This window comes from Leucopleurus acutus (genome assembly GCF_964270905.1).
Source record: "Leucopleurus acutus genome assembly, chromosome: 7".
NCBI lineage: Eukaryota > Metazoa > Chordata > Mammalia > Artiodactyla > Delphinidae > Leucopleurus > Leucopleurus acutus.
This window is the reverse complement of record NC_139150.1, coordinates 100952532-100978626: the sequence shown is the minus strand read 5'-3', so window position 1 is coordinate 100978626 and position 26095 is coordinate 100952532. Positions and strand designations below refer to the sequence as shown.

The 26095-nt window shown below is 42.6% G+C and overlaps 2 protein-coding genes across 2 annotated transcripts in view; both read left to right on the top strand.

Annotated features, from left to right (window-relative positions):
* The window catches only part of ENTPD4 (ectonucleoside triphosphate diphosphohydrolase 4), a 424151-nt gene that overhangs the window by 266013 nt on the left and 132043 nt on the right, over positions 1–26095 (top strand). The window lies entirely within an intron of this gene.
* Positions 9785–26095, top strand: part of LOC309963550 (tumor necrosis factor receptor superfamily member 10B-like) — a 48604-nt gene continuing 32293 nt past the window's right edge. The window contains exons 1-2 of the mRNA XM_082841996.1: positions 9785–10041; positions 18140–18242. Of these exons, the coding sequence (XP_082698122.1) occupies positions 9859–10041; positions 18140–18242 (286 nt within the window). The 5' untranslated portion in view covers positions 9785–9858. The remainder of the gene's footprint in view (positions 10042–18139; positions 18243–26095) is intronic.

Sequence of the window (26095 nt, the reverse complement as noted above, 5' to 3'; positions counted from 1 at the left end):
AGCCCTCAGCAGCTTCAGAGGGCCCTGCAGATGTTCACTTCCTTCCGTTTTACAGCAGGAAGCAGGGGTACACAGGGTCCCAGAGCTGGAAGGAGCAGAGCAGGCCTGCAGTCTCCAGCTGCAGTCCCAAGACTCCTGTGGCCTGACTGAGCCTCTGAACCTCACAGTTCCCACTTTGAAAGAGAGAGAAACCTGGGGTAGAAGACCTACAACAGAAATGGGGCCCCATCACATGTGCAGAACAGGGACCTGGGTGAGGACCAAGCTCAGCTCTGCAGCTCATCTCATGTCATCCTTCCAAGAGCCCAAAGACATGGGCCTCATCTCATGCCAGGCAGGACTGGGGGCAGTAACTGGCCCTGGGTGACAGCATTCAAGTGCAGAGCTGGGACTGCTGTCCCCCTGTCCCCTCCCCTGCTGCCTAACCTGTGGTCTCCTGGCCACCCACTCCCAGTCTCAGAAATCTCCTGGATCCTTGAAAATCTCTACTGGCACCGAGGAATCAAAACCACAGCACTGTGGTGCCCCATATTTACTTTAGATAAGCAGAGAAGTAAAGTTCAGTGTGGCAAGGGTGCGGGGAAACAGGCACACTTGTGGACTCTTGATGTGAGTTAAAATGGTCCAGCCTTCTTTCGGAGAACAGTTTGTTGTTATCTAAAAAATTTTAAAATCATTTATGCCACTGATGAAACAATTCCACTTCTAAGGAGTTATGTAATAGACTGGTACACAAGTCTATATGGATGTGTGATATGTACAAGTGTATTTACTACCATGCTGTTGGAATTAGCAAAAACATAAATAGGATATAGTTGAAACAACTATCCAGAACAGGGGAGAGTAAAAGTGTGGTTCATTCAAACAATAAAATACTCTGCCATTATTTAAAAGAATAAGAAACGGCTTCCCTGATGGCGCAGTGGTTGAGAGTCCGCCTGCCGATGCAGGGGACGCGGGTTCGTGCCCCGGTCCGGGAAGATCCCACATGCCGCGGAGCGGCTGGGCCCGTGAGCCATGGCCGCTGAGCCTGCGCGTCTGGAGCCCGTGCTCCGCAACGGGAGAGGCCACAACAGTGAGAGGCCCGCGTACCGCAAAAAAAAAAAAAAAAAAAGAATAAATCAATGTACTTATAAAAACATCTAATATAATTTGTTATTGGCTTCAGATTTTCCAGAATGATGGCACATATAAATGCATAGAAATGGCAGGACTTATTGGGGGCCCAAGTGGAATTTTTTTCCATAGACATTTAAAATTATTTGTTAAGTAATGACCAATTTACCATTGAATTGCTAAGACGATTTTATGTATAAGCAAAGGACTGTATTTTACTATTGTGAATTAACTTTGGCCTCTATAATTTGATAAATTTAAAGCTCTACATCATAGAATATTTTGGACATGTTAGACAGTTATTTTTCTTTCTTTTTTTTTTTGAATTGAAGTAACACTGGTTTATAATATTACATAGGTTTCACGTGTACTGCATTATACTTCTACTTCTATATACACTACAGCATGCAAGTGAGATCCACAAGAAAGAATGTGGCCTGGATGTGATTACAGAGCTCAAACACTATTTTATAGATAAATAAACTGTGTATTATTTATTTTCATGACTCTCTGAATGTCTCTCCATGGCAACAGGGCCCTGATTTCACAATTCCATGTCACTATCCACACTGGGGCAAGGCTGTGCTTCCTGCCACCAGGCTCAGACATATGTCCAGGTCACCCTAGACTGCCCCATCTCTCTAGTTTATCAGGACTAAGCTGTTTCCAAGCCCCCATCCCACTCCTCACAGTTCCCAGCATCTTCCTCTATTCTCCATCTCATCCACCAGGATCTGGGTTGGGCCTCTGATATCTGTAGGCTGTTGCCATGGACTCCACAGTGCTGTTCCCAAGCTCATGTCCCTGTCCTCTTCCTTGAGCCGCACAGAATCATGGGAGGCATTTTGTTCACTGAAAGGAACTTGGCACTGGCCTTGAGTAAAGTGCAGAATCGGTGCCTGGGCTCTGTGAGAGGATTTGAAGACAATGCATGAGGGAAAAAAACTCTGTTGCTATGTCAGGGATGATATTATCAACATAGTTCAGAATTAACAATGCAAAAAAAATTTTTAAACAAAAATATCTTTATTATACAATCTTTCTCCTTTGAAAGAAAATGCACTCAGGAGTGAGCATGAAATCAGAAGCACGACTGGTGTTTGTTGGGCTGTGAGCCTCAGCTACTTTTGCCAAAACATCCTAACTGGATGGGTCTGGTGCCCTGTGCGCTGGACTGCTGGCCCGATTCCATAATACAGGGCAGCTCGCATGGGCCAACCGTGCCTGTGCTCAGCGGGCAAGGCTGACCCACCCTCCTGTCCTCATGGGGCAGTGGGAGGGACAGATTAAAGACATATTTCCATGGATTACACTTCAGAGGGGTGCTAGGCAGGAGAATGGTGCTGATTTTCTTGATTGCAGTCCAACCCCACCTCCTCTTCCATCTTCCTGGCCTCCTCCAATCCTCCTGGATTTAACACCAATTAATCCTCTACTCCAGCCCCTTACCTAGTTCTTCCAAGAATTTGTTTTGTTCTTGGCTAGAAATGGGAGGGGAAAAAAAACCCAAAAAACTTTCTGGTTTGTTCAAATACTCTGCATGATCAGGGATTTCCTGCTTAAAAATACAGGATGTAGCAGCAGAACACTACATTTTATTCTCTTTTACTTCCTTTTAATAGTTAAAAATATCACAAGGTGCTTTGGCCGAAAGCCAAACTTGTTCAAACTCTGTGACTCTATCCTATAAAGCGATAATCACAGAGACTCTGCAGAGCTCCACCCTCTCACCCCACCTCACACAAACCCCAGACCCTAGCTGGGACCTAGGCCAGGCTGCATTTCTTGGTCAGTCTGCTCAAGATGGACACTTACGTAATTTTTATCTTCTTATAAGCAAAAGCAGAAAATCTGGAAATTATTTTTCTAAAGCAAAGCAAGGCACATTCAGGGGATGGTTAAAACGGCAATAGTTTCATACTAATTACTTTTCTAGATCATTATTTTTCTAAAATCATGATATTGGATGCTTAATACATGGTACCATTCAGTAAGTTCATTCTGTTACTGCTGAATCACAGTGATTACTGTAAATGTTGGTAAGCAGTTGACTCTTCAGGAAACTGGCTGGAATTTCCCTTTCAAAAATGTTGTCTCGGGTCTAAAAAATTTTAGTATTTTTCACGGTAGTGCTTGCTTACAAGCATTTGGTTTGTTGGGAGAAATAATTACATGAAAGTAGATTCTATCATACTAAAAAGGCTTCTCTTATAAACAGGGTAGAGCATTGTACATTTAAAAACAATATTTATATTTTAAGTTAGACATATTTGCTGTGGAAGATTAAAATGATACATATATACAGAAATCTCACTGTTTTTCCATTATCTAGATATATCACCCTCAGCATATTAGTGCATTTCATTAGACATAGATGAATAAACAGAAGGGAGGGACAGAGGTGGGAAGGGAAGAGTGAGGTTGAGTGATTCATTGGTATCCGGTCCTCATTGCATCATGTACACTGTAATTGTTATCTATTGCTGCCTACATATCTCCTGAAAATGTTGAAGCTTAAAACTACAAGCATTTATCCGACTGGGGCTGGAGGGTCTACTGCCCAGATGGCTCATCACATGGCTACTGAAGAAGCCTCCATTGCTTGCTGGCTCTTGGCAGGAGGACTCAGTCACTTGCTGCAGGGATTTCTCCATAGGACTGCTTGAATATCCTCATGTCAGGGCAGTTGGCCGCCCCAGAGAGAGTGATCTAACAGAGAGAGGAAGGAGGAAACCACAATGCCTTTAATGATCTAGTCTTAGGAGTCACACACTGCCACTTCTGTTGTACCCTATTCATTACAGGCAAGTTACTGATTTTAGCTTATGCTCAGCTGAACCATTTGAAGAGAATGATAAAAAAAATTTTGAACTTCTCCTAAAACCGCAAAATATATACTCTATTTAATCCTCTCATGTTTTCCTCCTGCCATATTTTGATCATGCTGTGTATCATTAATTATCTTGCTACATTATTTTAATAACTCTCTAATATTACACTATCATTTACTCAACCAGAATCCTATAGGGATTCTTGCAATGTGCTTGATATTTTATATAATGCTTCAAGAAACATTTTTGTACATAAATGTTTTTATAATCTATGATTATTTCCTTAGGTTAATTCTTTAGACTAGTAGGGTAGAGCAAAATGGTCATTAGTGTGAGAAAGGTTTTGGTGACCCAGAGAAATGAAGCAAGAGCCACCTGACAAGACATTGCCTGAACACTCTCTAGGAGGCTTGGAGAGGGTTAGAAATCCTGGGACGTGATTTGTTATTTATTTATTTTGATTTTATTTATTTTTTATACAGCAGGTTCTTATTAGTTATCTAGTTTATATATATTAGTGTATATATGTCAATCCCAATCTCCCAATTCATCCCACCACCCCCACCCCCACCGCCACTTTCCCCCCTTGGTGTCCATATGTTTGTTCTCTACACCTGTGTCTCTATTTCTGCCTTGCAAACCGGTTCATCTGTACTATTTTTCTAGGTTCCACATATATGTGTTAATACATGATTTGTGGAAGTCATGTAGAAATAGTAGAAATTAATAAATTGGGTCTACAAATGACCCAATTTCATTCCTTTTTATGGCTGAGTAATATTCCATTGTATATATGTACCACATCTTCTTTATCCATTCATCTGTTAATGGGCATTTAGGTTACTTCCATGTCCTAGCTATTGTAAATAGTCTGCAATGAACATTGGGGTGCATGTGTCTTTTTGAATTATAGTTTTCTCTGGGTATATGCCCAGTAGTGGGATTGCTGGGTCATACGGTAATTCTATTTTTAGATTTTTAAGGAACCTCCATACTGTTCTCCATAGTGGCTGCACCAATTTACATTCCCACCAACAGTGTAGAGGAGGATTCCCTTTTCTCCACACCCTCTCCAGCATTTATGATTTGTAGACTTTTTGATGATTGTCATTCGGACTGGTGTGAAGTGATATCTCTTTGTAGTTTTGATTTGCGTTTCTCTAATAATCAGCAATGTGGAGCATCTTTTCATATGCCTGTTGGTCACCTGTATGTCTTCTTTGGAGAAATGTCTATTTAGGTCTTCTACCCATTTTTTGATTGGGTTGTTCCTTTATTTTGATATTGAGTTGTATGAGCTGTTTGTCTATTTTGGAAAGTAGCCCCTTGTCGGTCACACTGTTGCAAATTTTTTCTTACAGTCTGTAGGTTGTCTTTTCATTTTGTTATGGTTTCTTTTGCTGTGTAAAAGCTTTTAAGTTTGATTAGGTCCAATTTAATTTTGCTTTTATTTCTTTTGCCTTGGGAGACTAATCTAAGAAAATATTGCTATGATTTATGTCAGAGAATGTTTTGCCTATGTTCTCTTCTAGGAGTTTTATGGTGTCATGTCTTATATTTATGTCTTTAAACAATTTTGAGTTTACTTTTGTGTATGGTGTGAGGGAGTGTTCTAATTCCATTGATTTACATAAGGCTTTCCAGCTTTCCCAGCACCACTTGCTGAAGAGACTCTCCTTTCTCCACTGTATGATTCTTGCCTCATTTATCAAAGATTAATTGATTGTAGGTGTGTGGGTTTACTTCTGAGCTCTCTATTCAGTTCCATTGATCTATATGTCTGTTTTTGTGCCAATACCACACTTTTGCTTACTGTAGCGTTGTAGTGTTGTCTGAAATCTGGGTGAGTTATGCCTCCACCTTTGTTCTTTTTCCTCAGGATTGCTTTGGCAATTCTGGGTCTTTTGTGGTTCCATATAAATGTTAGGATTATTTGTTCTAGTTCTGTGAAAAATGTCACGGCTAATTTGATAGGGATCACATTAAATCTGTAGACTGCTTTGGGTAGTATGGCCATTTTACCAGTATTAATTCTTCCAATCCAGGAGCGTGGGATATGTTTCCATTTCTTTGGATCATCTTCAATTTCCTTTATCAATGTTTTACAGTGCTCAGTCACCTCCTTGGTTAGGTTTTGCATATATTAAATATAAATGGCCTAAAAGAGGAACCAGAGGAAGGAAGTGGATGAGAGAAAAGACACTGAGAGGGAGTTGATGATTCTGCCTTGTTCTTGAATGAGCTAGCCCCTGCCTCCCATTTGCCCCACCCACCACTCTGGCCACCTTCATCGAGGACCTTAATAATTAGAAATAACAGCCATGGGGACTTCCCTGATGGTCCAGTGGTAAAGAATCCACCTTCCAATGCAGGGGGAACAGCGTTCGATCCCTGGTCAGGGAACTAAGATCCCACATGCCACGGGGCAACTAAGCCCATGCTCCACAACTACTGAGCTCACGCGCCTCAACTGCAGAGCATTGCGTGCTGCAAACTACAGAACCCACGTGCTCTGGAGCCGGTGTACAACAACTAGAGAAGAGAAAATCCTCACGCCACCACAACTAGAAAGAAAACGTGTGCGCCGCAACAAAGAGCCCGCGTGCCACAACAATCAGCCGGAGCACCGCAACAAAAGATCCCGCATGCCTCAATGAAGAGCCCGCATGCCGCAACTAAGACCTGACACAGTCAAAAAATAAATAAATAGTAAGTGAATAAAAAAAATAAATATTAAAAAAAGAAATAACAGCCATATGGGAAGCTTAAATAGTCCCAGTGAAGAAAAAATGTATTGGGCCAAGCTTACGTCTCCATAAGATCAAGATCTATGATCAGTGAGCAAACTGTGTTAGACAACATATGTAAGACACAATGTGGAAATAAAAGAGATATCTGAAGTAAAAAATAGGGAGGTGGAATAAGAAAGATTTTATAGTAACAGAGTTGTCTGGTCAGAATACATGCAGTCTGCAAACAGAAAATAAAATAGAAGGTAATACATGTTTGTGTCAAGTGAGTAGGAGAGATAATAGCTACTATATTTCCAAGAAAGAAGAAATCTTTTGAATGAGATGGAATAAAGAATGAACCTTAAGGTAAATGCCATCATGATGGAGAAGATAAAATAGGACACTCCCTTTAAGAACGAGGTATAAAGTTCCAGTTATAAAGTAAATAAGTCCTAGAGATGTCATGTACAGCATGGAGACTATAATTAATAATACTGTATTGTATATTTGAAAGTTGCTAAGAGAGTATGGTATGGAATGGCCATCAAGGATCCCTCTGAAAATGTGGGCACAGGATCCAGAGAAGTCTGCTAGAACTCTTGATAGCCTGATGTTCCATTATGCCAGGAGCAACTTCTGCTCTAACTCTGAAACAGAAAGCAAGTGTGAAAGATACGACCATGTTCATTTAAAGAAGAAAACTGAGGGTCGGAGAGGCCAAAACTTAGTCCCAGGGAGTAAAGAAGATAGAGCAGGTGCACACCACTTCACTGCCTGGATGTAACATGCCCACTACATGAAATTTCATTAAATAGTTTATATATATGTATATATATATATATTTAGTTTTATTGAAAACCCATAGTATCTTGAGATTGGACAAGTCGTGGTATTTCTAGCACGTGTTCTGAATCCATTACTACAATAGTGTATTTTCATCCACCCCTTTCCTGAATCCCAAGTCATCTTTGCCCTTTTTCCTAGGCTGTACATATTCAGGTTTTATGGTCTTCCATTACTCGTCTGTGGTTTCTCGGGTTTCCTCTTTCTTCTCTACTCCTGTGGGCGCACTTCGTCCTTTCCCTGCTGAATCACTGTAAAGGGTCTGCTATTTGACAACTGTTCCTCTCCTCTACACATTGAACCCAGGACACCGGATCCATGCATTTAGCGTGTTTTGGTCCCACCAGCTGAGGACCATAGCCAGACGGCCACCAACCCCGCTCTGAACCAGGCTCCTTCGTATAGATTTTCCCTTTTAATAGAGAAGCGTTTCATAATAAGGGTTCTTTTCTCTTTCTTTTTATTTTGTGTCATCAAGTCTGAAATGTACTGTAACAAACCTTCCATGGAGCTTTTTTTTTTTTTTTTTTTTTTTTTTGGCGGTACGCGGGCCTCTCACTGTTGTGGCCTTTCCCGTTGCAGAGCACAGGCTCTGGACGCGCAGGCTCAGCGGCATGGCACGGGCCCAGCCGCTCTGCGGCATGTGGGATCTTCCCGGACCGGGGCACGAACCCGTGTCCCCTGCATTGGCAGGCGGACTCTCAACCACTGCACCACTAGGGAAGCCCCCATGGAGCTTTTTAACGAAGTATTTGTACCTGCATCGTATTATCAAATGTTCACACCTCCTATAGGATAGAGAGCCCAGGACCACCAAATCACACAGTGTCAGAGCCAGCCTTTTCCTCCCAGTGCCAACTGACAAATTATTTTCACTGGAGCCGCCGGTGTCCCACTTCCTCCTTGGCATGAATAAGAGAGGAGGGACGTGGGCTTCAGAACAGCACAATGGAGTCCTTGGCAACAGCCTACAGATAGCAGAGGCCAAACCCAGACATTCCAGGATGAGATGGAGAGCAGAAGAAGATGATGGGAACTTGAGGAGAGGGATGAAGGTTTGGTACCTACTTGGTCCTGACAAACTAGAGAGATGGGACAGTCTGGAGTGACCTGGACATATGCCTCTGAGCCTGATGGCCCAAAGTGCAGCGTTGCCCAATGTGGATGGTGTCCTTGGATTGCAAAATCAGGGCCCTGTTATCATCAAAGGACATTCAGAGAGTCATGAAGATAAAATAGGCCAGGCACAGAGATGGAGGTATAGGGACAGCTGAAAGGGCCTGACCCACGTGGGGACCCCCCCTTGGCCCATTTGGTTTAATGTGCCAATTAGTCTCCAGCAGTTCTGTTTCCCAAGGGCTTTATGGAATCTACAGGGAAGGAAAATCCTGAAGAAAGGCTGAAATGGGTTCCTCCAGCTTGCCTGACTGCAGGAGCAGTAGGGCTGAGACAAGATAACATGAAGTCCTGAGTGTGAAAGTCAGATGATGGACCTGAAACTACCAGAACATGCAAGGTGGTGATGGGGGAGGTCGGAAGCCTAATGGTGACCTGAATTCAGACCCAGCGATCAATGCCTCTGTGAACTTCATTCGGTCGACTCACCTGTTCATTGAGTGTCTGCTCCAGCCAGACACCTGGCTACAGAGATGCTAAGATCAAGGCCCTGACCAAGAAGCTTCGCACTGGGACAGAGCTGCAAAGTGACCCTGGGTGCAGTGAAACATATCAACTCAGTCAATGAGACTCTTGCGGTGGCGGTGGGGGGGGGGCGGGTGAGGGAGTAGCCGTGTGAGGAAAACGCCAAAGTCAGGGCAGGTTAGTTCAGAGTTTATAAACACGGGAGGCTTTGGCTCTGGAAAGGGGACGGGATCAGGACAGGTCCTGGGTTCGGACTCAACCTCACTACCCTGGTCACAGCTGAGGGCACAGTTTCTGGGAGTGGTCAGCTACCACTTCGTCCCCCCAAACTCCTCATCACCACCTTCTGTGCCTGTCCTGGGAAGGACAGGATCCAGAAACAAACCACGTGCCCAGGGTAGCCAGAGGGTTAGTTCTATGTCCAGCCCCCCACCTTCCGGAGGTGTACCTAGAAGACGACGGCCTTTTATTCAGAGCCTCTCTGCCAACACATCACGTGTTTCAACAACGGTGTGCCTATTCGCTAGCTGGCTTCCATTCTTTGCCCCGCCCAGGTGACTCAACGCCGCCGAGTACAAAAGTCAGGACGGTCCACTCTCCCAAGAGAGTAAAGAGAGAGACAAGAGTGAGCTCCCGCACACCCCACGGGCGGCAGGGACGATCCAGAGCCCCACGAAAGACACTGTTGCTTCCTGATGGCTCTGCAGGCTGTCACGCCGCGGCGGCTGGGACAGCGAGCGCCCCGCGACAGCACGGGGCAGCGGGGACAGAGCCCACTGGCCGCCTCGGGCTCCCGAGCAGGGCGCCCCCCCGGTCCCAGGCCTCGGCTCCGGGGGCCCTTGGCTCTCATCTTTGTCGTCCTGGGTGCCCTGCTATCGGTGAGTCCCCGCCGCGGGTCCTGGCTGGGGGGAAGGATCGCCTGGTGGCTGGGAGGGGGCGGCAGAAGCGGGGGAGGGAGCGGGGTGGGGGGAGTGGGCAGGCGGACATGGCTGGGTGCCTGCCCGGGTCACCCGCGCAGGACCAACAGTGGGCAGAATCGGGGGAAGGAACAGGGTCACGGCCCGGCAGGACCGACCCGGGCCCAGAGGGAGAAGAGCTCGCGCTCCCCTTCCCGGTCCGCGGCCCGGCTGGCCTTCTGAGCGGTCCCAGCAGTGTATTCCAGGCATTGGAGCGGGCAGCGTCAAGCTGGAAACTCCCTGGCAAGCTGCCTGGAGCGACAGAGATTGGCTGTCTTTTCTTTCTTTCTTTTTACTATTTTACACTTATGCTTAAATTCTAAAACATACTCATGGCAAATTGATTAAACAGCAGCCCAAGAAGAAGGCTGCCTTCCACACGTTTTGTTCTGACCCTTGAGTTTCAGCAGGAAGGAGGTTCCCAGTTCCTTCTAGTCACATTGCCTGCGAGGCTGCCCTTAAATGACCATCAGGCAGCCAGGAACTGGAGCCGCCCCTCCTTCCTTAGAGGTGGGTGATGCAAACAGGAAAACCCATGGTGATGCACATCCTAAAGACACTTCAAGTGGAAAGGCTCCACTCCTGCATGTTCCAGGTTCCTTATATGTTTAAAAAAAAAAAAATTAAATGTGAAACCAACATTACAGGTGTCATGAAGTTTTAAATACTTTCATTTAACAAATTAATTCAAAATTCAGAGACGCAATAACATATAATCACAAAATGATTACAGAATTAATTTTTTAAAAAATTAGTCTATACTAGACGAGACCCATGTTTAAGGCTGCTGCATGAATGAATCACTTTAGTACAACAGGTGTTTTTCCAGGTGAATGTGAGAATACCTGTGTAGACAAGGTCAAAATATGATCTTGATGGTTTGGGGAATATGAGACCTAGGCCTCTGACATCCCAAACTCCCGTTCTCATCCCTTCTCATGGCTTTTTTAAAAATGCATTTACAGTCATGATCACTTTTGTTATATTCTGAGTTAATAACCAATTCCGTTAGATGTCTTAGGTCAGTACATGCGGATTTATCCTATTCTTTCTAACAGCATAACATTTTATTGTATAGGTAAAGCAGATGTGGGTGAACCAGTTTATTTCATTCTTGTCTTTCATGAATATCTTTCTAGATTATATCCTTGTTTGGTTTTTTTGTTTTTTGTTTTTTTTGCTAATTCCAACTGTACTGTAGTATATACCTTTGTATGTGTCATACATGCATGTGTACCGTCTACTGGGTAACTCCTTGGAAGTGAAATTGTTGTGTCAATGGGTTAGGTAATATTATACTTTCGTTATATATAATGGCAAACTGTCCTCAAAAAAAAGGCCAGACCATTTTAACTCACATCAAGAGTCCACAGGTGTGCCTGTTTCCCTGCACCCTTGCCACACTGAACTTTACTTCTCTGCTTGTCTAAAGTAAATATGGGGCACCACAGTGCTGTGGTTTTGATTCCTCGGTGCCAGTAGAGATTTTCAAGGATCCAGGAGATTTCTGAGACTGGGAGTGGGTGGCCAGGAGACCGCAGGTTAGGCAGCAGGGGAGGGGACAGGGGGACAGCGGTCCCAGCTCTGCACTTGAATGCTGTCACCCAGGGCCAGTTACTGCCCCCAGTCCTGCCTGGCATGAGATGAGGCCCATGTCTTTGGGCTCTTGGAAGGATGACATGAGATGAGCTGCAGAGCTGAGCTTGGTCCTCACCCAGGTCCCTGTTCTGCACATGTGATGGGGCCCCATTTCTGTTGTAGGTCTTCTACCCCAGGTTTCTCTCTCTTTCAAAGTGGGAACTGTGAGGTTCAGAGGCTCAGTCAGGCCACAGGAGTCTTGGGACTGCAGCTGGAGACTGCAGGCCTGCTCTGCTCCTTCCAGCTCTGGGACCCTGTGTACCCCTGCTTCCTGCTGTAAAACGGGAGGAAGTGAACGTCTGCAGGGCCCTCTGAAGCTGCTGAGAGCTGTGTGGGCGCTATGTGAGGCTGTGTGGGAGGACGAATCCCATCCTCAGGGCTGGTGTCGGTCACGCTGGTGCTGGGAGGGCCACAGGGTACGTGGTCTCCCACCCCCCAGCCCCGCAGTGGCTGCCACCTGCATGTATTGGCACTGTGCTGTGGGCTCCCTGGGGTGGGGCAGGAGCTTCTGAAGCACAGGGTGGAGTGCTGTGCTGGGGGGATCATGGAGGAACTCAGAGGAGCCCAACGTCAGCTGGTGTCGGGATGGCAGTGCAGGGCCTTGGGCCTGGTGAGCCCAAGTGCTCTCAACTTCGGATCTGTTTTATTTCTCTCTCATTTTGAATAGTTTCTATTGCTTTCTCTCCAAGTTCACTGATTTTCTACACATCTTAATCTGCTGTTAACCCCATCCAGTACATTTTTTTCCTTTGTGTGTGTATTATCATGCTGTTTGTTTGTTTTGTTTTTAAGACTTTATTCTTTTAGAGCAGTTTTAGAGTCAAAATAAAATTGAAGGAAGGTACATAGATTCCCCGTATACCCCCTGTCCCGACACATACATGGTCTCCTCCATTATCAACATACCCACCAGAGTGGTACATGTGTTATAACCGGTGAACCGACACTGACACATTCTAATCACCCAAAGTTCATAATTTATATTATATTATGGTTTATATTTATATAAACCATAAATTTATAAATATAAATTTATAATTTATATTATGGTTCACTCTTGGCGCTGTAAGTTCTATGAGCTTGGACAAATGTATACTATTGTTACGGTATCATACAGAGTATTTTCACTGCCCTAAAAATCCTCTGTGCTTTGCCTATTCATTCCTCCCTGGCCCCCAACTGCTGGAAACCATTGATCTTTTTACTGTCTCCATAGTTTTGCCTTTTCCAGAATGTCATGTCATTGGATTCATACAGTATGTTGCTTTTTCAGATTGGCTTCTTTCACTTAGTGATATGCATTTGAGGTTCCTCCATGTCTTTTCATGGCTTGATAGCTTATTTCTTTTCTGGCCTGAATAACATTCCATTGTCTGGATGTACCACAGTTTATTTATCGATTCACCTACTGAAGAAAATCTTGGTTGTTTCCAAGTTTGGGCAATTGTGAAAAAAGCTGCTATAAACATCTGTGTTCACGTTTTTGTGTGGCCATACATTTTCAAGTCATTTGGGTAAATACAAAGGAGCACAATTGCTGGATTATATGGTAAGAGTATGTTTGGTTTTGCAAGAAACCACAAAACTATCTTCAAAGTGGCTCTTCCATTTGCATTTTTACCAGCAGTAATTGAGAGTTCCTGTTGCTCCACCTCTTCATCAGCATTTGGTGTTGTCAGTGTCCAGGTTTTGGCCATTCTTATAGGTGTGTACAGCATCTCATTAGTGTTTTACTTTGTATTTCCGTGATGACATATGATGTGGATCAACTTTTTGTATGCTTATTGGCCAACTGTATATTCTTTGGTGAGGTATCTGTTAAGGTCTTTTGTCCATTTTTTAACAGAGTTGTTTGTTTTCTTATTGTTGAGTTTTTTTTAAGTTCTTTGTATATTTTGGAAAACAGTCCTTTTTATTTTTTTATTTATTTATTTTTAATTTTAATTTATTTTTTTGTGCAGTATGTGGGCCTCTCACTGTTGTGGTCTCTCCCGTTGCGGAGCACAGGCTCCGGGCGCGCAGGCTCAGCGGCCATGGCTCACGGGCCTAGTCGCTCTGCGGCACGTGGGATCTTCCCGGACCGGGGCACGAACCTGTGTCCCCTGCATCGGCAGGTGGACTCTCAACCACTGCGCTACCAGGGAAGCCCCTGGAAAACAGTCCTTTTTAGATGTATCTTTTGCAAATACTTTCTCCCAGTCTGTTACTTGACTTCTCATTCTTTTGATATTGTTTTTTTCAAAGCAGAATTTAACTTTAATGAAATCCAGCTTATCGGTTATTTCTTTCATGGATCATGCCTTTGGTAGTTGTATCTAGAAAGTCATCACCAGGGACTTCCCTGGTGGTCCAGTGGTTAAAAATCTGCCTTCCAGGGGCTTCCCTGGTGGCACAGTGGTTGAGAGTCTGCCTGCCGATGCAGGGGACACGGGTTCGTGCCCCGGTCTGGGAGGATCCCACATGCCGCGGAGCGGCTGGGCCCGTGAGCCATGGCCGCTAAGCCTGCGTGTCCGGAGACTGTGCTCCGCAACGGGAGAGGCCATAACAGTGAGAGGCCCACGTACGAAAAAGAAAAAAAAAATCACAACCTGAAAGTTGAGAGTTATGTTTTATTCAGCGGGAATTTTAATTTAATTTAATTTATTTATTTGGTTTTGGCCATGCCGCATGGCATGTGGGATCTTAGTTCCCTGACCAGGTATCAAACCCACGCCCCCTGCATTGGAAGCATGGAGTCTTAACCACTGGACCGCCAGGGAAGTCCCTCGGTGGGAATTTTTAGGACTTCAAGCCCAGGAGGCAGCATCTCAAGTAACCCTGAGAGAACTGCTCGGAGGAGGCGAAGGGGAAGCTAGGATATATAGGAGTTTGCAACAAAGGGCAGGTAGTTGGGAACATCAAAAGATTACTGTTAATGAAAGAAAACCCAGATATCCCAAGTTAAGGAATTTAGCACCTTTCTATGTATGGGAAGATGCAAGAGTCAGGTCTCACGGAAATCATTCCTTTAGTATGCACCTAACCTATCTGGGGCCAGAATCCTGTGTTTTCAAATCCTGAGTTTCCTCAGGGTTTTCACATCCTGAGCTTCCTCAGGCCACAGGTGGCCGCAGGTGAAGGCTGCTAGATGGCAGGTATTCTTTCCTTCCTGAGGTCTGTATCTAGATTTGTTTTTTGCATGTGGACATCTAGTTGTTCCAATCCCGATCACTATATCTGTCATTACAGATATGGTTACTCTTTAAATTTCTAGAAGTTCCATTTGGTTCTTGTTTGTTTGTTTGTCTTTTATATGTCATCCATCTCTCTCCTGATTGTGTTCATTTTATTCTTTTATGTCCCTGAGTATAAGATTCAAATAGCTGTTTTATAGTCTTTGTGGATTAATTCAATGGTCTCTGTCACTTTCTACAATTTCTATTGATTGAATTTTTCCTACTTATTCTGATGTTTTCCTGCTTCCTGCTCTGTCACTTTTTATTAAGTGATACAGATTGTGAATTTTGTTTTCTTAGGTATTCATTTTTGTTGTGTTCTTTTAAAGAGGGCTGGATATTGTTCCAGTCATAGTAAAGAAAATTGAATATCAGTTCGATCTTCCAATATTTGCTTTTAAGTTCGATGCCTGGGCTACACTTGCCTTATTTGGGCATTAAATTCATTAACTACAAAGGACATAGTAGTTAACCACTGATATCTAGGCAGCACCCCTATTATGCAGTCTGTCCACTCTGGTTAATGGCAGCATCAACAGTGCCAGCCCCGGGTGAGCCTCGATCCTTGTCAGCCTGCTGGTTTCTAGCGGTCTCTTCTCAGCCGGGGGTGGGTCCCTCCCGCGCGTGCACAGATGAGCACTCACCCACACACTGGATGGGCCCCTCTGCACGTCTCCAGAGCTCTCTCTGGGCAGCTTTTCTTCTCCAGTTCTCGCCCTGCATTCAGCCTCCTGGAACTCCTCTCACTCCCTTAAGAGGCCACGGGGTCTCTGTCGGGTCCCTTCCTGAGCTTCAGCCTGGAAACTGTCCTTAGGCAGGATGCTGAGGCCAACCCTAGGCTCACCTCCTTTGTGTCCTGGGGAGGGTGCTGTATTTTTATTCTGACCTATTTTCTTAAGTTATTAAAACACTCAAAATTACAGAAAATTTGCATATATTGTACAAAACCCTTTATCCTGACCATCTGAAAACTAGATGCTAACATGATGAATATCATTCCTGAACACTTTGGTGTGTACTCCCTAAAAACAGGAACATTCTCCCCCATAGCCACAATACAACCTTCAAATCAGAACATTAACATCGACACATTACCATCTAATTCGCCGACCTCATTCAAATTTCTCCAATTGCTCTTATGTCATTTATAGCTCAGAGACTGTGACACAAATTGTCACTTTTCTGTGACTCTCTGGTATTTAATAGATCCTGGACAGGTTCCATTAGGGACAGCTTGTCAGGCACCTTAAATTTTTTTTTAAAATTGTGGTAAAATATACATCGCATAAAATTCACCATCTTAACCATTTTTCAGTGTATAGTTCACTAGCATTAACTATATTCTCATTGTTGTGCAACCAATCTCTAGAGCTATTTTCATTTTGCAAAACTGAAACTCTCTACTCGTTAAACAACAACATCCAAATTCTCCCCTCTACCCAGACCCCGGCAATGGCCATTCTACTTTCTCCATGAATTTGACTACTCTAGGGACCTCATGTAAACGGAATCATACGGTATTTTTGTGATTGGCTTATTTCACTTAGGATAGTGTCCTCAGGTTCATCCGTGTTGTAGCATGTGCCAGAATTTCCTTCTTTTTTAAGGTGAATAATATTCCATTTTATGTATATACCACATTGTTTATCCATTCATCCACTGATGGACATTTGGGTTACTTCCATCTTTTGGCTATTGTGAATAATGGTGCTATGAACATGGGTGTACAAATAACCCTTTGAGACCTTGCTTTCAATTCTTTTGGATATATACCCAGAGATGACATTGCTAGATCATATAGTAATTTTATTTTTAGTTTTTTGAGAAACCCCCAAATTTTATGGAAACTGTTTTCCATAGGGGCTGCATCATTTTACATTCCCACCAACAGTGCACAAGACTTCCAATTTCTCCACATCTTTGCCAACACTTGTAGTTTATGGGTTTCTTTTTTCCTTTCTTTTTTTAATAGTGGCCATCCTAATGGATGTGCAGTGGTACCTCATTGTGGTTTTGATTTGCATTTCCCTAATGATGCGTGATGTTGAGCATCTTTTCATGTGCTTATTGGCCATTTGTACATCTTCTCTGGAAAAACATCTATTCAAATCTTTTACTTATTTTAAAATGGTTGTTTATTATTATTATTGTTGTTGTGTTGTAGGAGTTCTTTATATATTCTGGATATTAACCCCTTATCAGATATATGATTTGCAAACATTTCTCCCATTCTGTGCGTTGCCCTTTCACTCTGTTAATTGTGTTTTTTTTGATGCACAGAAGTTTAAAATTTTGATGTTAGCACAATTTATCTATTTTTTTCATGTTGCCTGTGCTTTTGGTGTCATATCCAAGAAGTCATTTCCAAATTCCAGTTCATGAAGAACTGCCCCTATGTTTTCTCCTAAGTGTTTTATAGCTTTAACTCTTATGTTTCTATCTGTGATCCATTTTGAGTTAATTTTTGTATACGGTGTTAAGTAAGGGTCCAAGTTCATATTTTTGCATATGGATATCCAGTTTTCCCAAGATTGTCCTTTCTCCATTAAATGATTTTGGTACTCCTTGTCAAGTCATTCGACCATATATGCAACAGTCTATTTCTGGGCTATCTGTTCTATTCTATTGGTCTAGATGTCTGAGGCACCTTTTGAAACCAGAAATTCATCATTTAATCAATATTTGGTGAACAAAAAATTATTTAATGTTTGACTCTGTATCCTGATATTTTTAAGTTTGCATATTATACAACCCTCATTCGTAAATGTGTGTGTGTATGTAAAAGAAAGAGAATATTCACACATATGGTGAAATAGTGGAACTAAATGAGACAAAACATTAACGGATGCTATTTCTAAGATGAGGGGATCATATATAGTTTTTGTATCCTTATAAAAATCTTACCTCCTCCTATTTTCTAGAATAAACACGTTTTCTTCTATAAGAGAAAAGGATAAAGGAGAGTTTTTCAAGGGTATGTTACTTGGCTAGCCCCAAATCATGAAAGTTCAAACATAAATACTGAAGAATATTTAAGACTTTGGAGCTGGGAGAAAGGTGTAAGTTCTGCTTAGTTTTGGAGGTGAGGTGAAAGGATTGTGGAATGGATTCTGGGAGGGGTGAGAGTCTGGAAGCCACTCATGCCTGTCCCTGTTTTGTCCCTATAGGTCACAGCTGCCTCAATCATGCCCACAGGGAAGGATGGAGTTCACCAACAATTAGCTGCCCCACAGGGATGGAGGCGCAGCTTCTGGGAGTTGTGTCCCCCAGGTAAATTCTACGACTGATCTCCAACCCTTACCTGACCTTTGTCTGCCTTATCTTCATGTCCTTCTGGTCTTCTGATTCCTGCAGTTCCTGGTTCTTATTCCACAGGCATTTACTGGAAGTCTTCCGTGTGCCAGGCGCTGTGCTAGTGGAGGACGTGAGGCCCCCGCCCTCCTGGAACACTCCTCCTAGGATGACACCCAGACAGATGGACAAACGTGACAGTCAGAGAGATGAGCTAGGAACCGTGAGGATAATTGAGTGATGGGTGGGACAGAGATGGTGTTGGTAAGGCCTCCTGGGGTTGGTGACTTTGGTGCAGAGAGCCAGGTAGAGTGCTCCTGAGGGGGCCCCCGGGAACTGTCACCCCAAGGGGCAGGGCTGGGCTTGTTTTAGCAAAGCTAGGGGGCAGCTGGGGTGAGTGGAGGGTGGAGAGGTCAACAGGACAGGTGGGAGGAGATCACACGGGGTCCTGGACACCGTGGAGGGAGCATGGGTTTTATTTTGTTAGTGAGGGACAACTCCAAAAAGTTTTAAGCGGAAGACTGAAGGAATCAGGTTTGTTTTAGGCAGAGGACCAATGCGATAAGAGCACACTCTTGGATTGAAAGGGGGCAAGACCAGAAACAGGTGGAGAGCCTTCCAGGGCATGTCTGTGAAGTGCACCCCTGGTTCTTCTACCTGGTGTGATGTCTGTTCCATGTGGTTCTATGAGCCACAGGAAAACAGCAGAAACCATGCCTGGCAGGGTGGTTGACTGGGGTTTTTGCTTTGCACGTGTTTCCTTTACCCCAGGAAGGAAAGTGAGTTAGAAGTTGATTTTCTGCACAAGGGCTTCCAGAGCTGGCAAGAGTAGTACTGAGGGGTGCTTAAAAACCCTTTAAGACTGTGCATTTCCATGAGCATCATAAGAAAGACTCTTGTGCCTTTCCATTTGATGTTCAGTGTGGGCTTGTCAAAGTGTCAGGATGTGGACAGGGAAGAGCTTAGCCCCAAACAAACACAAAAACGAAACTGTAAATGCACAAGGGCTTCCAGCACCTGTTGCTGTGGTCCGGGGTCAAGATGGGTGGGCTTTAATATGGTGGTGAACAGAGCAGATTAGGAAGGATGAGGGATATACTGAGATAATTCTTTCTCTTTATAAAATTGTAAGAGAAATTTCTCATATATATTTGCAGTAGTTTTGTTATTTTCTATTTTATAATTAAGTCATTGATTCACCCAGATTTTATTTTCTTATAAGAAGAGAGTAAGAAAGACATTTCATTGTTTTCCAGTAGTCTTCTTAGTTGCCCCAGCACCATTATTAAATAATCACATTTTTATCATTGATATAAATTGTTATCATGATAATACATTATTAAGTTTTCTGTAAGGTAGGGTTTTTAGAGTATATTCTTTTTTTTTTTTTTTTGTGGTACACGGGCCTCCCACTGCTGTGGCCTCTCCCGTTGCGGAGCACAGGCTCCGGACACGCAGGCTCAGTGGCCATGGCTCACGGGCCCAGCCGCTCCGCGGCATGTGGGATCTTCCCGGACCAGGGCACGAAACCGTGTCCCCTGCATCGGTAGGCGGACTCTCAACCACTGCGCCACCAGGGAAGCCCTAGAGTATATTCAATATTGATAAAAATAAATCAGGGAACTCACAGACAACATGTAGAAGAATTATGGTTTTGGTTTTTCTTTCCCCAGTCTGACCATCTCTACCTTTTAATTGGAGAGTTTAAATTATTTACATTTAACACTATTACTGATAAGGTAAAACTTACTTCTGGTCTTAGGTATTTAATTTCTTTATGTCTTATGTATTTTGTTCCTTAATTTCTCCATTACTGCCTTTTTAAAAATTTGATTGATTTTTTTTAGTACTATTTCAATTCCCTTTTTTCCTTTTCTGTGTATTTTTTAGTCATTTTCTTAGTGGTTACCATGGAGATTACAATTACCATCTTAAACTGATAAAATTCTAGTTTTTATAATTCTGACAACATTTCAATGGAATCCAAACACTGTGTTCCTATACATCTCCATCTCTCCCCTTATATATTGTCGTCAGAGATCACATCTTTGTACATTGTGCGCCCATTAACAGGGATCTTCTGGAGATGTGTATGGGTGTCAAGTTGACAAGGGGTGGCCTTGTGATGGTTAATTTGATGTGTCAACTTATTTAGGTCACGGTACCCAGATAATGTTCTAATGTTTCTGTGAAGGTAATTTTTTTTTTTTTTACGTCTTTATTGGAGTATAATTGGTTTACAATGGTGTGTCAGTTTCTGCTTTATAACAAAGTGAATCAGTTATACATATACATATGTTCCCATATCTCTTCCCTCTAGATATGATACCATTTAAATCAGTAGACTTTGAGTGAAGCATATTACCCTCCTTAATGTGCGTGAGCTTCATCCAACCTGTTGAAAGTCTTAATAGAAAAAGATTCACCTTTCTGGAGAAAGAGGGAATTCTGCCAGTAGACTGCCTTCAGAATCAAACTGCAACTCTTCCCTGTCTGCCTACTCTGTGTGAACCAGTTCCTTAAAATATCTTTTTCTTTCTATACACACACGAGCACACACACATACACACTCCATTTCTCTCTATTGGTTCTATTTCTCTGGAAAACAAATAGAAAAATTTTTAAGATTTAAAATCTTTTTGACCATACTCAATCTTCAAATAAAGACAATAACAAGGTCATAGTTCTAACATGATCCAACACTGCTGCATACATCTGAAAACACACCTATATTTTCTTTAGAAGAGGATGCAATGTCCTTGGGTGACTTATACTCTTCTCCATGTTATCTCATAACTTAAATACTATGATGTAAGTTAACAATACTTAAATACTATGATATAAAGTCAATATATCTTATATGATAAGGGGATAAGAGAGGGAAGAAAGCAAAGATATTTGCTTAACATATATAAATACAAAAGCACAAGCATAACATAGTAAAGAAGACATTTATAACAATTACAACCCTTGTTTCCGTAACTGGTCATGCAGTCGTAGCTGGTATTTAAACCATCTTCTACTACCCATTCCATTTTCCCTGCCCTCAGCAAGCATCTTAGCTGATCATATGCATATATGCTGTGCATATTAGAGTGAGACAAGCCTTCATTCCTGAGGGGTCTAAGCCATTAGTCCTGCCTGAATCGAATTGTTATAGATTTCCATTGACTTTAATCACAATGCACGGTAATTCTAAGAAACACCCTAAGGGATCTTTTGGATTCTAGACACGATCTTCCTTACCTTCATTGTGTAGCAGTAGTTCAATTTCCCCTTGGCAGTCAGGGTCAGTACAGTAACTTCTCTGCCTGCTAATTCAGAGACATGAAGAGCCCTACGTGGCTGGGTGGCATTCTTAACTGCCAGTTCAATTGAATCATCGTTGTGTCTTCTGGTGGAAGCATTCCTCCCTTTAGAACTAAACCTCTAGGCCAGTAGAGCATAAAGTCATGGGAACAAGAAGCAAAATTTTGGCTACTGTATAGTTAGCGGTAATAGTGAGTAGTAACACTCCCATTTCCACTCCTTGGTTCCTGGATCCATGAATGCTGGCCATGGAAGAAAATATTACACATTGGATGCTGATTCAGAGCATATATGGCCTTATGGAAAACCTTGTCCCAATCTTACAAGGTATTGCCATCTAGATGGCATTGTAACTGAGTCTTTGAAAGGTCATTCCACCATTCTATCAAGCCAGATGATTCAAGATGGTGGAGAGCATAAGACCAGGGAATTCCTTGAGCATGGGCTCATTGCTGCACTTCACTTACTGTCACGTGAGTTCCTTGGTCAGATCGATGGTGTGAGGCATACCACAGTGGTGGATAGGTATTCTGTAAGTCCATGGATGGTACTTTTGAAAGAAGCATTGCATGTAGGAAAGGTAGATTCGTCTTCAGAGTGTCTATTCCAGTAAGAACAAAATGATGCCCCTTTTCATGATGGAAGTGGTCCAGTGTAATCAACCTGCACAGCATTCTCTTGTTCTGGGCACCGCTCAAAATTAGCAGCTTTTTGGGTCACTCAGTAATAGGCTGGAATAACACATCAAAATGAGGAATATGTTGTCTCTAAAACTGAAAGAGGCCCATTAAATGTTGTACCTCTTTCTCGGTTGTAGGGGGAGCCAGAGGGAACAGCCTATCCTTTACCTTGGAAAGGATATCTCAACATGCCCCACACCACTGGACCCCTAGACATTTCAATGAGGCAGAAGGCCCCTGAATTTTTGTTGGATTTCTTTCCCACTCTTTAATATACAAACATCTTACCAGAGTACTTACTACTCCTTGCTCACTAGATCCAATCAGCATAACATTATCAATGTAATGAACCAGTGTGATGTTGTGTATAAGGGAAAGGACATCAAGACCTTGTGAATTACGTTATGACACAGGACTGGAGGGCTGATGTACCTCTGAGGCAGGACAGTGTAGGTATATTGCTCGACTTGCTGGTTGGTGGTCTTTACTAACAAATATGAAGAAAAAAGCATTTGTCAGATCAATGGCTGCATACCAGGTACCAGAGGATGTGTTAATTTGCTTTTGCAGTGAAACCACATCTGGTGCTGCAGTTGCAATGGTTAAACTTACAATAATCCACTGTCATTCTCCAAGATCCATCTGTCTTCTGCACGGGCCAGATAGACAAAATGCATGGGGATGCACCCTTCAAGTCCTGGATGGTGGCACTGATTTCTGCAGTCTCTCCAGAAATGCAGTATTGCTTTTGGTTTACTATTTTTCTAGGTAGAGGCAGTTCTAGTGGCTTGCGCTTGGTCTTTCCCACCTAATAGCCCTCATTCTACATCTCAGGAAACATTAATATGGGGATTCTGCCAGTTGCTGAGTATGTCTCTTCCAATTATGCATTTCAGAACTGGAGAAATCATGGCAGGATGTATTTGGGGGCCCACTGGACCCACTGTGAGATGGACCTGAACTAAAACTCCATTGTTCACCAGACCTTCATAAGCCCCTATTCTGACATGTGGACCATAGTGATGTTTTGGGTCTTCTGGAATTGGTGTCAGTTCAGAGCCAATGTCCAGTGATCTCTGAAAGGTCTGATTATTTCCTTTTCCCCAAAGCACAGTCAGTCTGGTAAAAGGCTGTAGGTCCCTTTGGGGAAAGCTCAGAGAAAGATTAACAATATAAACTTTTGGCAGTATACCAGGGTTTTTCCTCAAGGGTACCCAGATTCTCCTTCATTTGAAGAGTTCTAGGTCTGTAAACAGGATGGGAATTGATTGAGGGGACATGACTCTGTTTTTATGATTCAAGTTAGACTTTTGATCACTTGACCTAGAATTTTTCTACTTATACATATCTTGTACAAATTTAGTAGACTTTTCTATGTATTTCAGTTCTAGGAATGCCATGATCAATCCACCAATGTCATAGGTTTCTGCAAGTAAGACTATTCTGAGCACTACTTTGACTGCTGTCCATTTAATAACCACACCCAGCTTACGTTTGGCCATTGAGTGCCACCACTTGGCCCCTGCCACCCTGGGATCCAATTACCCTCATTACATTTAGATTTCCCAGTTCAGTAGCCGCAGTTCCCACAGTACTTTCTGGTCTACAGAGAAGAGCAATCACAGAGCTCTTCAAGGATGCTAGGGACCCTTCACAAATTTATTTCCCAGAGTACTAGTGAAAGATGTGTCCTCTGGAACATCCCAGAGTGTGTGAGCAGGTCTTAAATGTCAAACCCACTCTAACATTCCAATCTCTTTGAGTCTTTCCCTTCCTCTGTAGTATACCAAGGCAGGTCTGGCATTTCAACTTCATTTACCGTGAGCTACTTTTTAGTCAATGTTTCAGCCAGCCAACAAACTGAAGAAACAAACAATTAGAGCCCTTTGTAACTCCCAAATTGCAACATTAGTTGACCCATATCAATAAATGTGGCCTAATCCAACTTTATGTTCTTTCTACCATTATTTCACAACCTTAATATCCATCCCACACATATTCCCGAGATTCTATTTAAATTGGAAAAATCAAGCAGCTCTTTTGGCGTGTACTGAACAATTTGTATTGTGATTCAGCCACTAGATACTGGGTTTGGTTTTCAGCACACTCACCTCTGCAGCTACAGGAAATAAGTGTCTCTTTCAGGGCAGACATAGAAGCTCTCATGTCATTTATGCAGTGCTTAAGCTGGGAATTAAAATCCTTGAGCTTATTGTTTTCTACCCCCATTGTGTCCAGCAAAATTAAAAGCAGGCAGCCAATCTCACTTTGTTCATTAGTTTTATAACAATGTTCAAAGGAATCAGCAACAAAAACAAAAAAAAGACAAATGGAACTACATAAAACTCTGAAACTGTGCATCATAGGAAACAATCAAGAGTGAAAAGACAGCCTACTGAATGGGAGAAAATATTTGCAAGTTGTATATCTGATAAGGGGTTAATATCCAGGGTATATAAGGAACTTTTACCACTCAACAACACAACAAAGATAACCTAATTTAAAAATGGGCAAAGTTCTTGGATAGACAATTCTCCAAAGAAGGCAAAAAAAATGGTTAATGAACATATGAAAAGATGCTCAACTTCACTAATCATAAGAGAAATGCAAATCAAAACCACAATGAGATATCACTTTACATCCATTAGGATGGCCACAATCAAAAGAACAGAAAATGACAAGTGTTGGTGAGGATGTGGAAGGACTGGAGTCCTTGTGCACTATTGGTAGGAATATAGAATGATGCAGTCATTATGGAAAACAGTATGAAGACTCCTAAAGAAAGATTAAAATAGAATCACCATATGATCCACCAATTCCACTTCTGGGAATATAACCGAAAGAATTGAAAGCAGGATCTCAAACAGATATTTGCATACTCCTTCATATATGAGCTGCATTATTCACAATAGCCAAGAGGTGAGAGCAACCTAAATGTTCACCAACAGTTGAATGGATAAAGAAAATGTGTTATATACACACAATCGAATATTATGCAGCCTTGGAAAGGAGGGAAATCCTGTCACATGCTACAACAAGTAGCCAGTCACAAAAGGACAAATACTGTACGGTTACACTCATAGAAAGTATTTAAAGTACTCAAAATCATAGAAACAGAAAGTAGGAAGATGATTGCCAAGGGCTGGGGAGAGTGGGGCAGGGAATTAGTCCTAACAGATACAGAGTTTCTATTTTGTAAGATGAAAGTTCTAGAGATCTGTTGTACAACATACACTGTGAATATACTTAACACTACTGAAATGTACACTTAAAAATGGTGAAGATGGGGCTTCCCTGGTGGTGCAGTGGTTGGGAGTCCGCCTGCTGATGCAGGGGACACGGGTTCGTACCCCGGTCCGGGAAGATCCCACATGCCGCGGAGTGGCTAGGCCTGTGAGCCATGGCTGCTGAGCCTGTGCGTCCAGAGCCTGTGCTCCGCAACGGGAGAGGCCACAACAGTGAGAGGCCCGTGTACAGCAAAAGACAAACAAACAAAAAAAACCCAGTGAAGATGGTAAATTGAAAGCTGTATATTTTTACCACAATTTTTAAAAGAAATTCCAAAAGTTATTAAAATAGTAAAATAAAATATACCTTTAAAATATAAAGATATAAAAGGTATTATAAATATAAATGGTCAACTAGACCTTGTCTCTTTTATTTTTCACTTTTAACATTTTATTAGAGTTTATAATAAAAACATTTTCCAAGTTACCATCTTCATAGCTGGATCACAGAAGCAAAGTGTGAAACTAAACTATGAAAATGCAAGTGTAGTAAACCTATTCCATGTCTATTGATATTTTTAATACCTTTTTTTAGTTATAAAGGTAGTACACATAA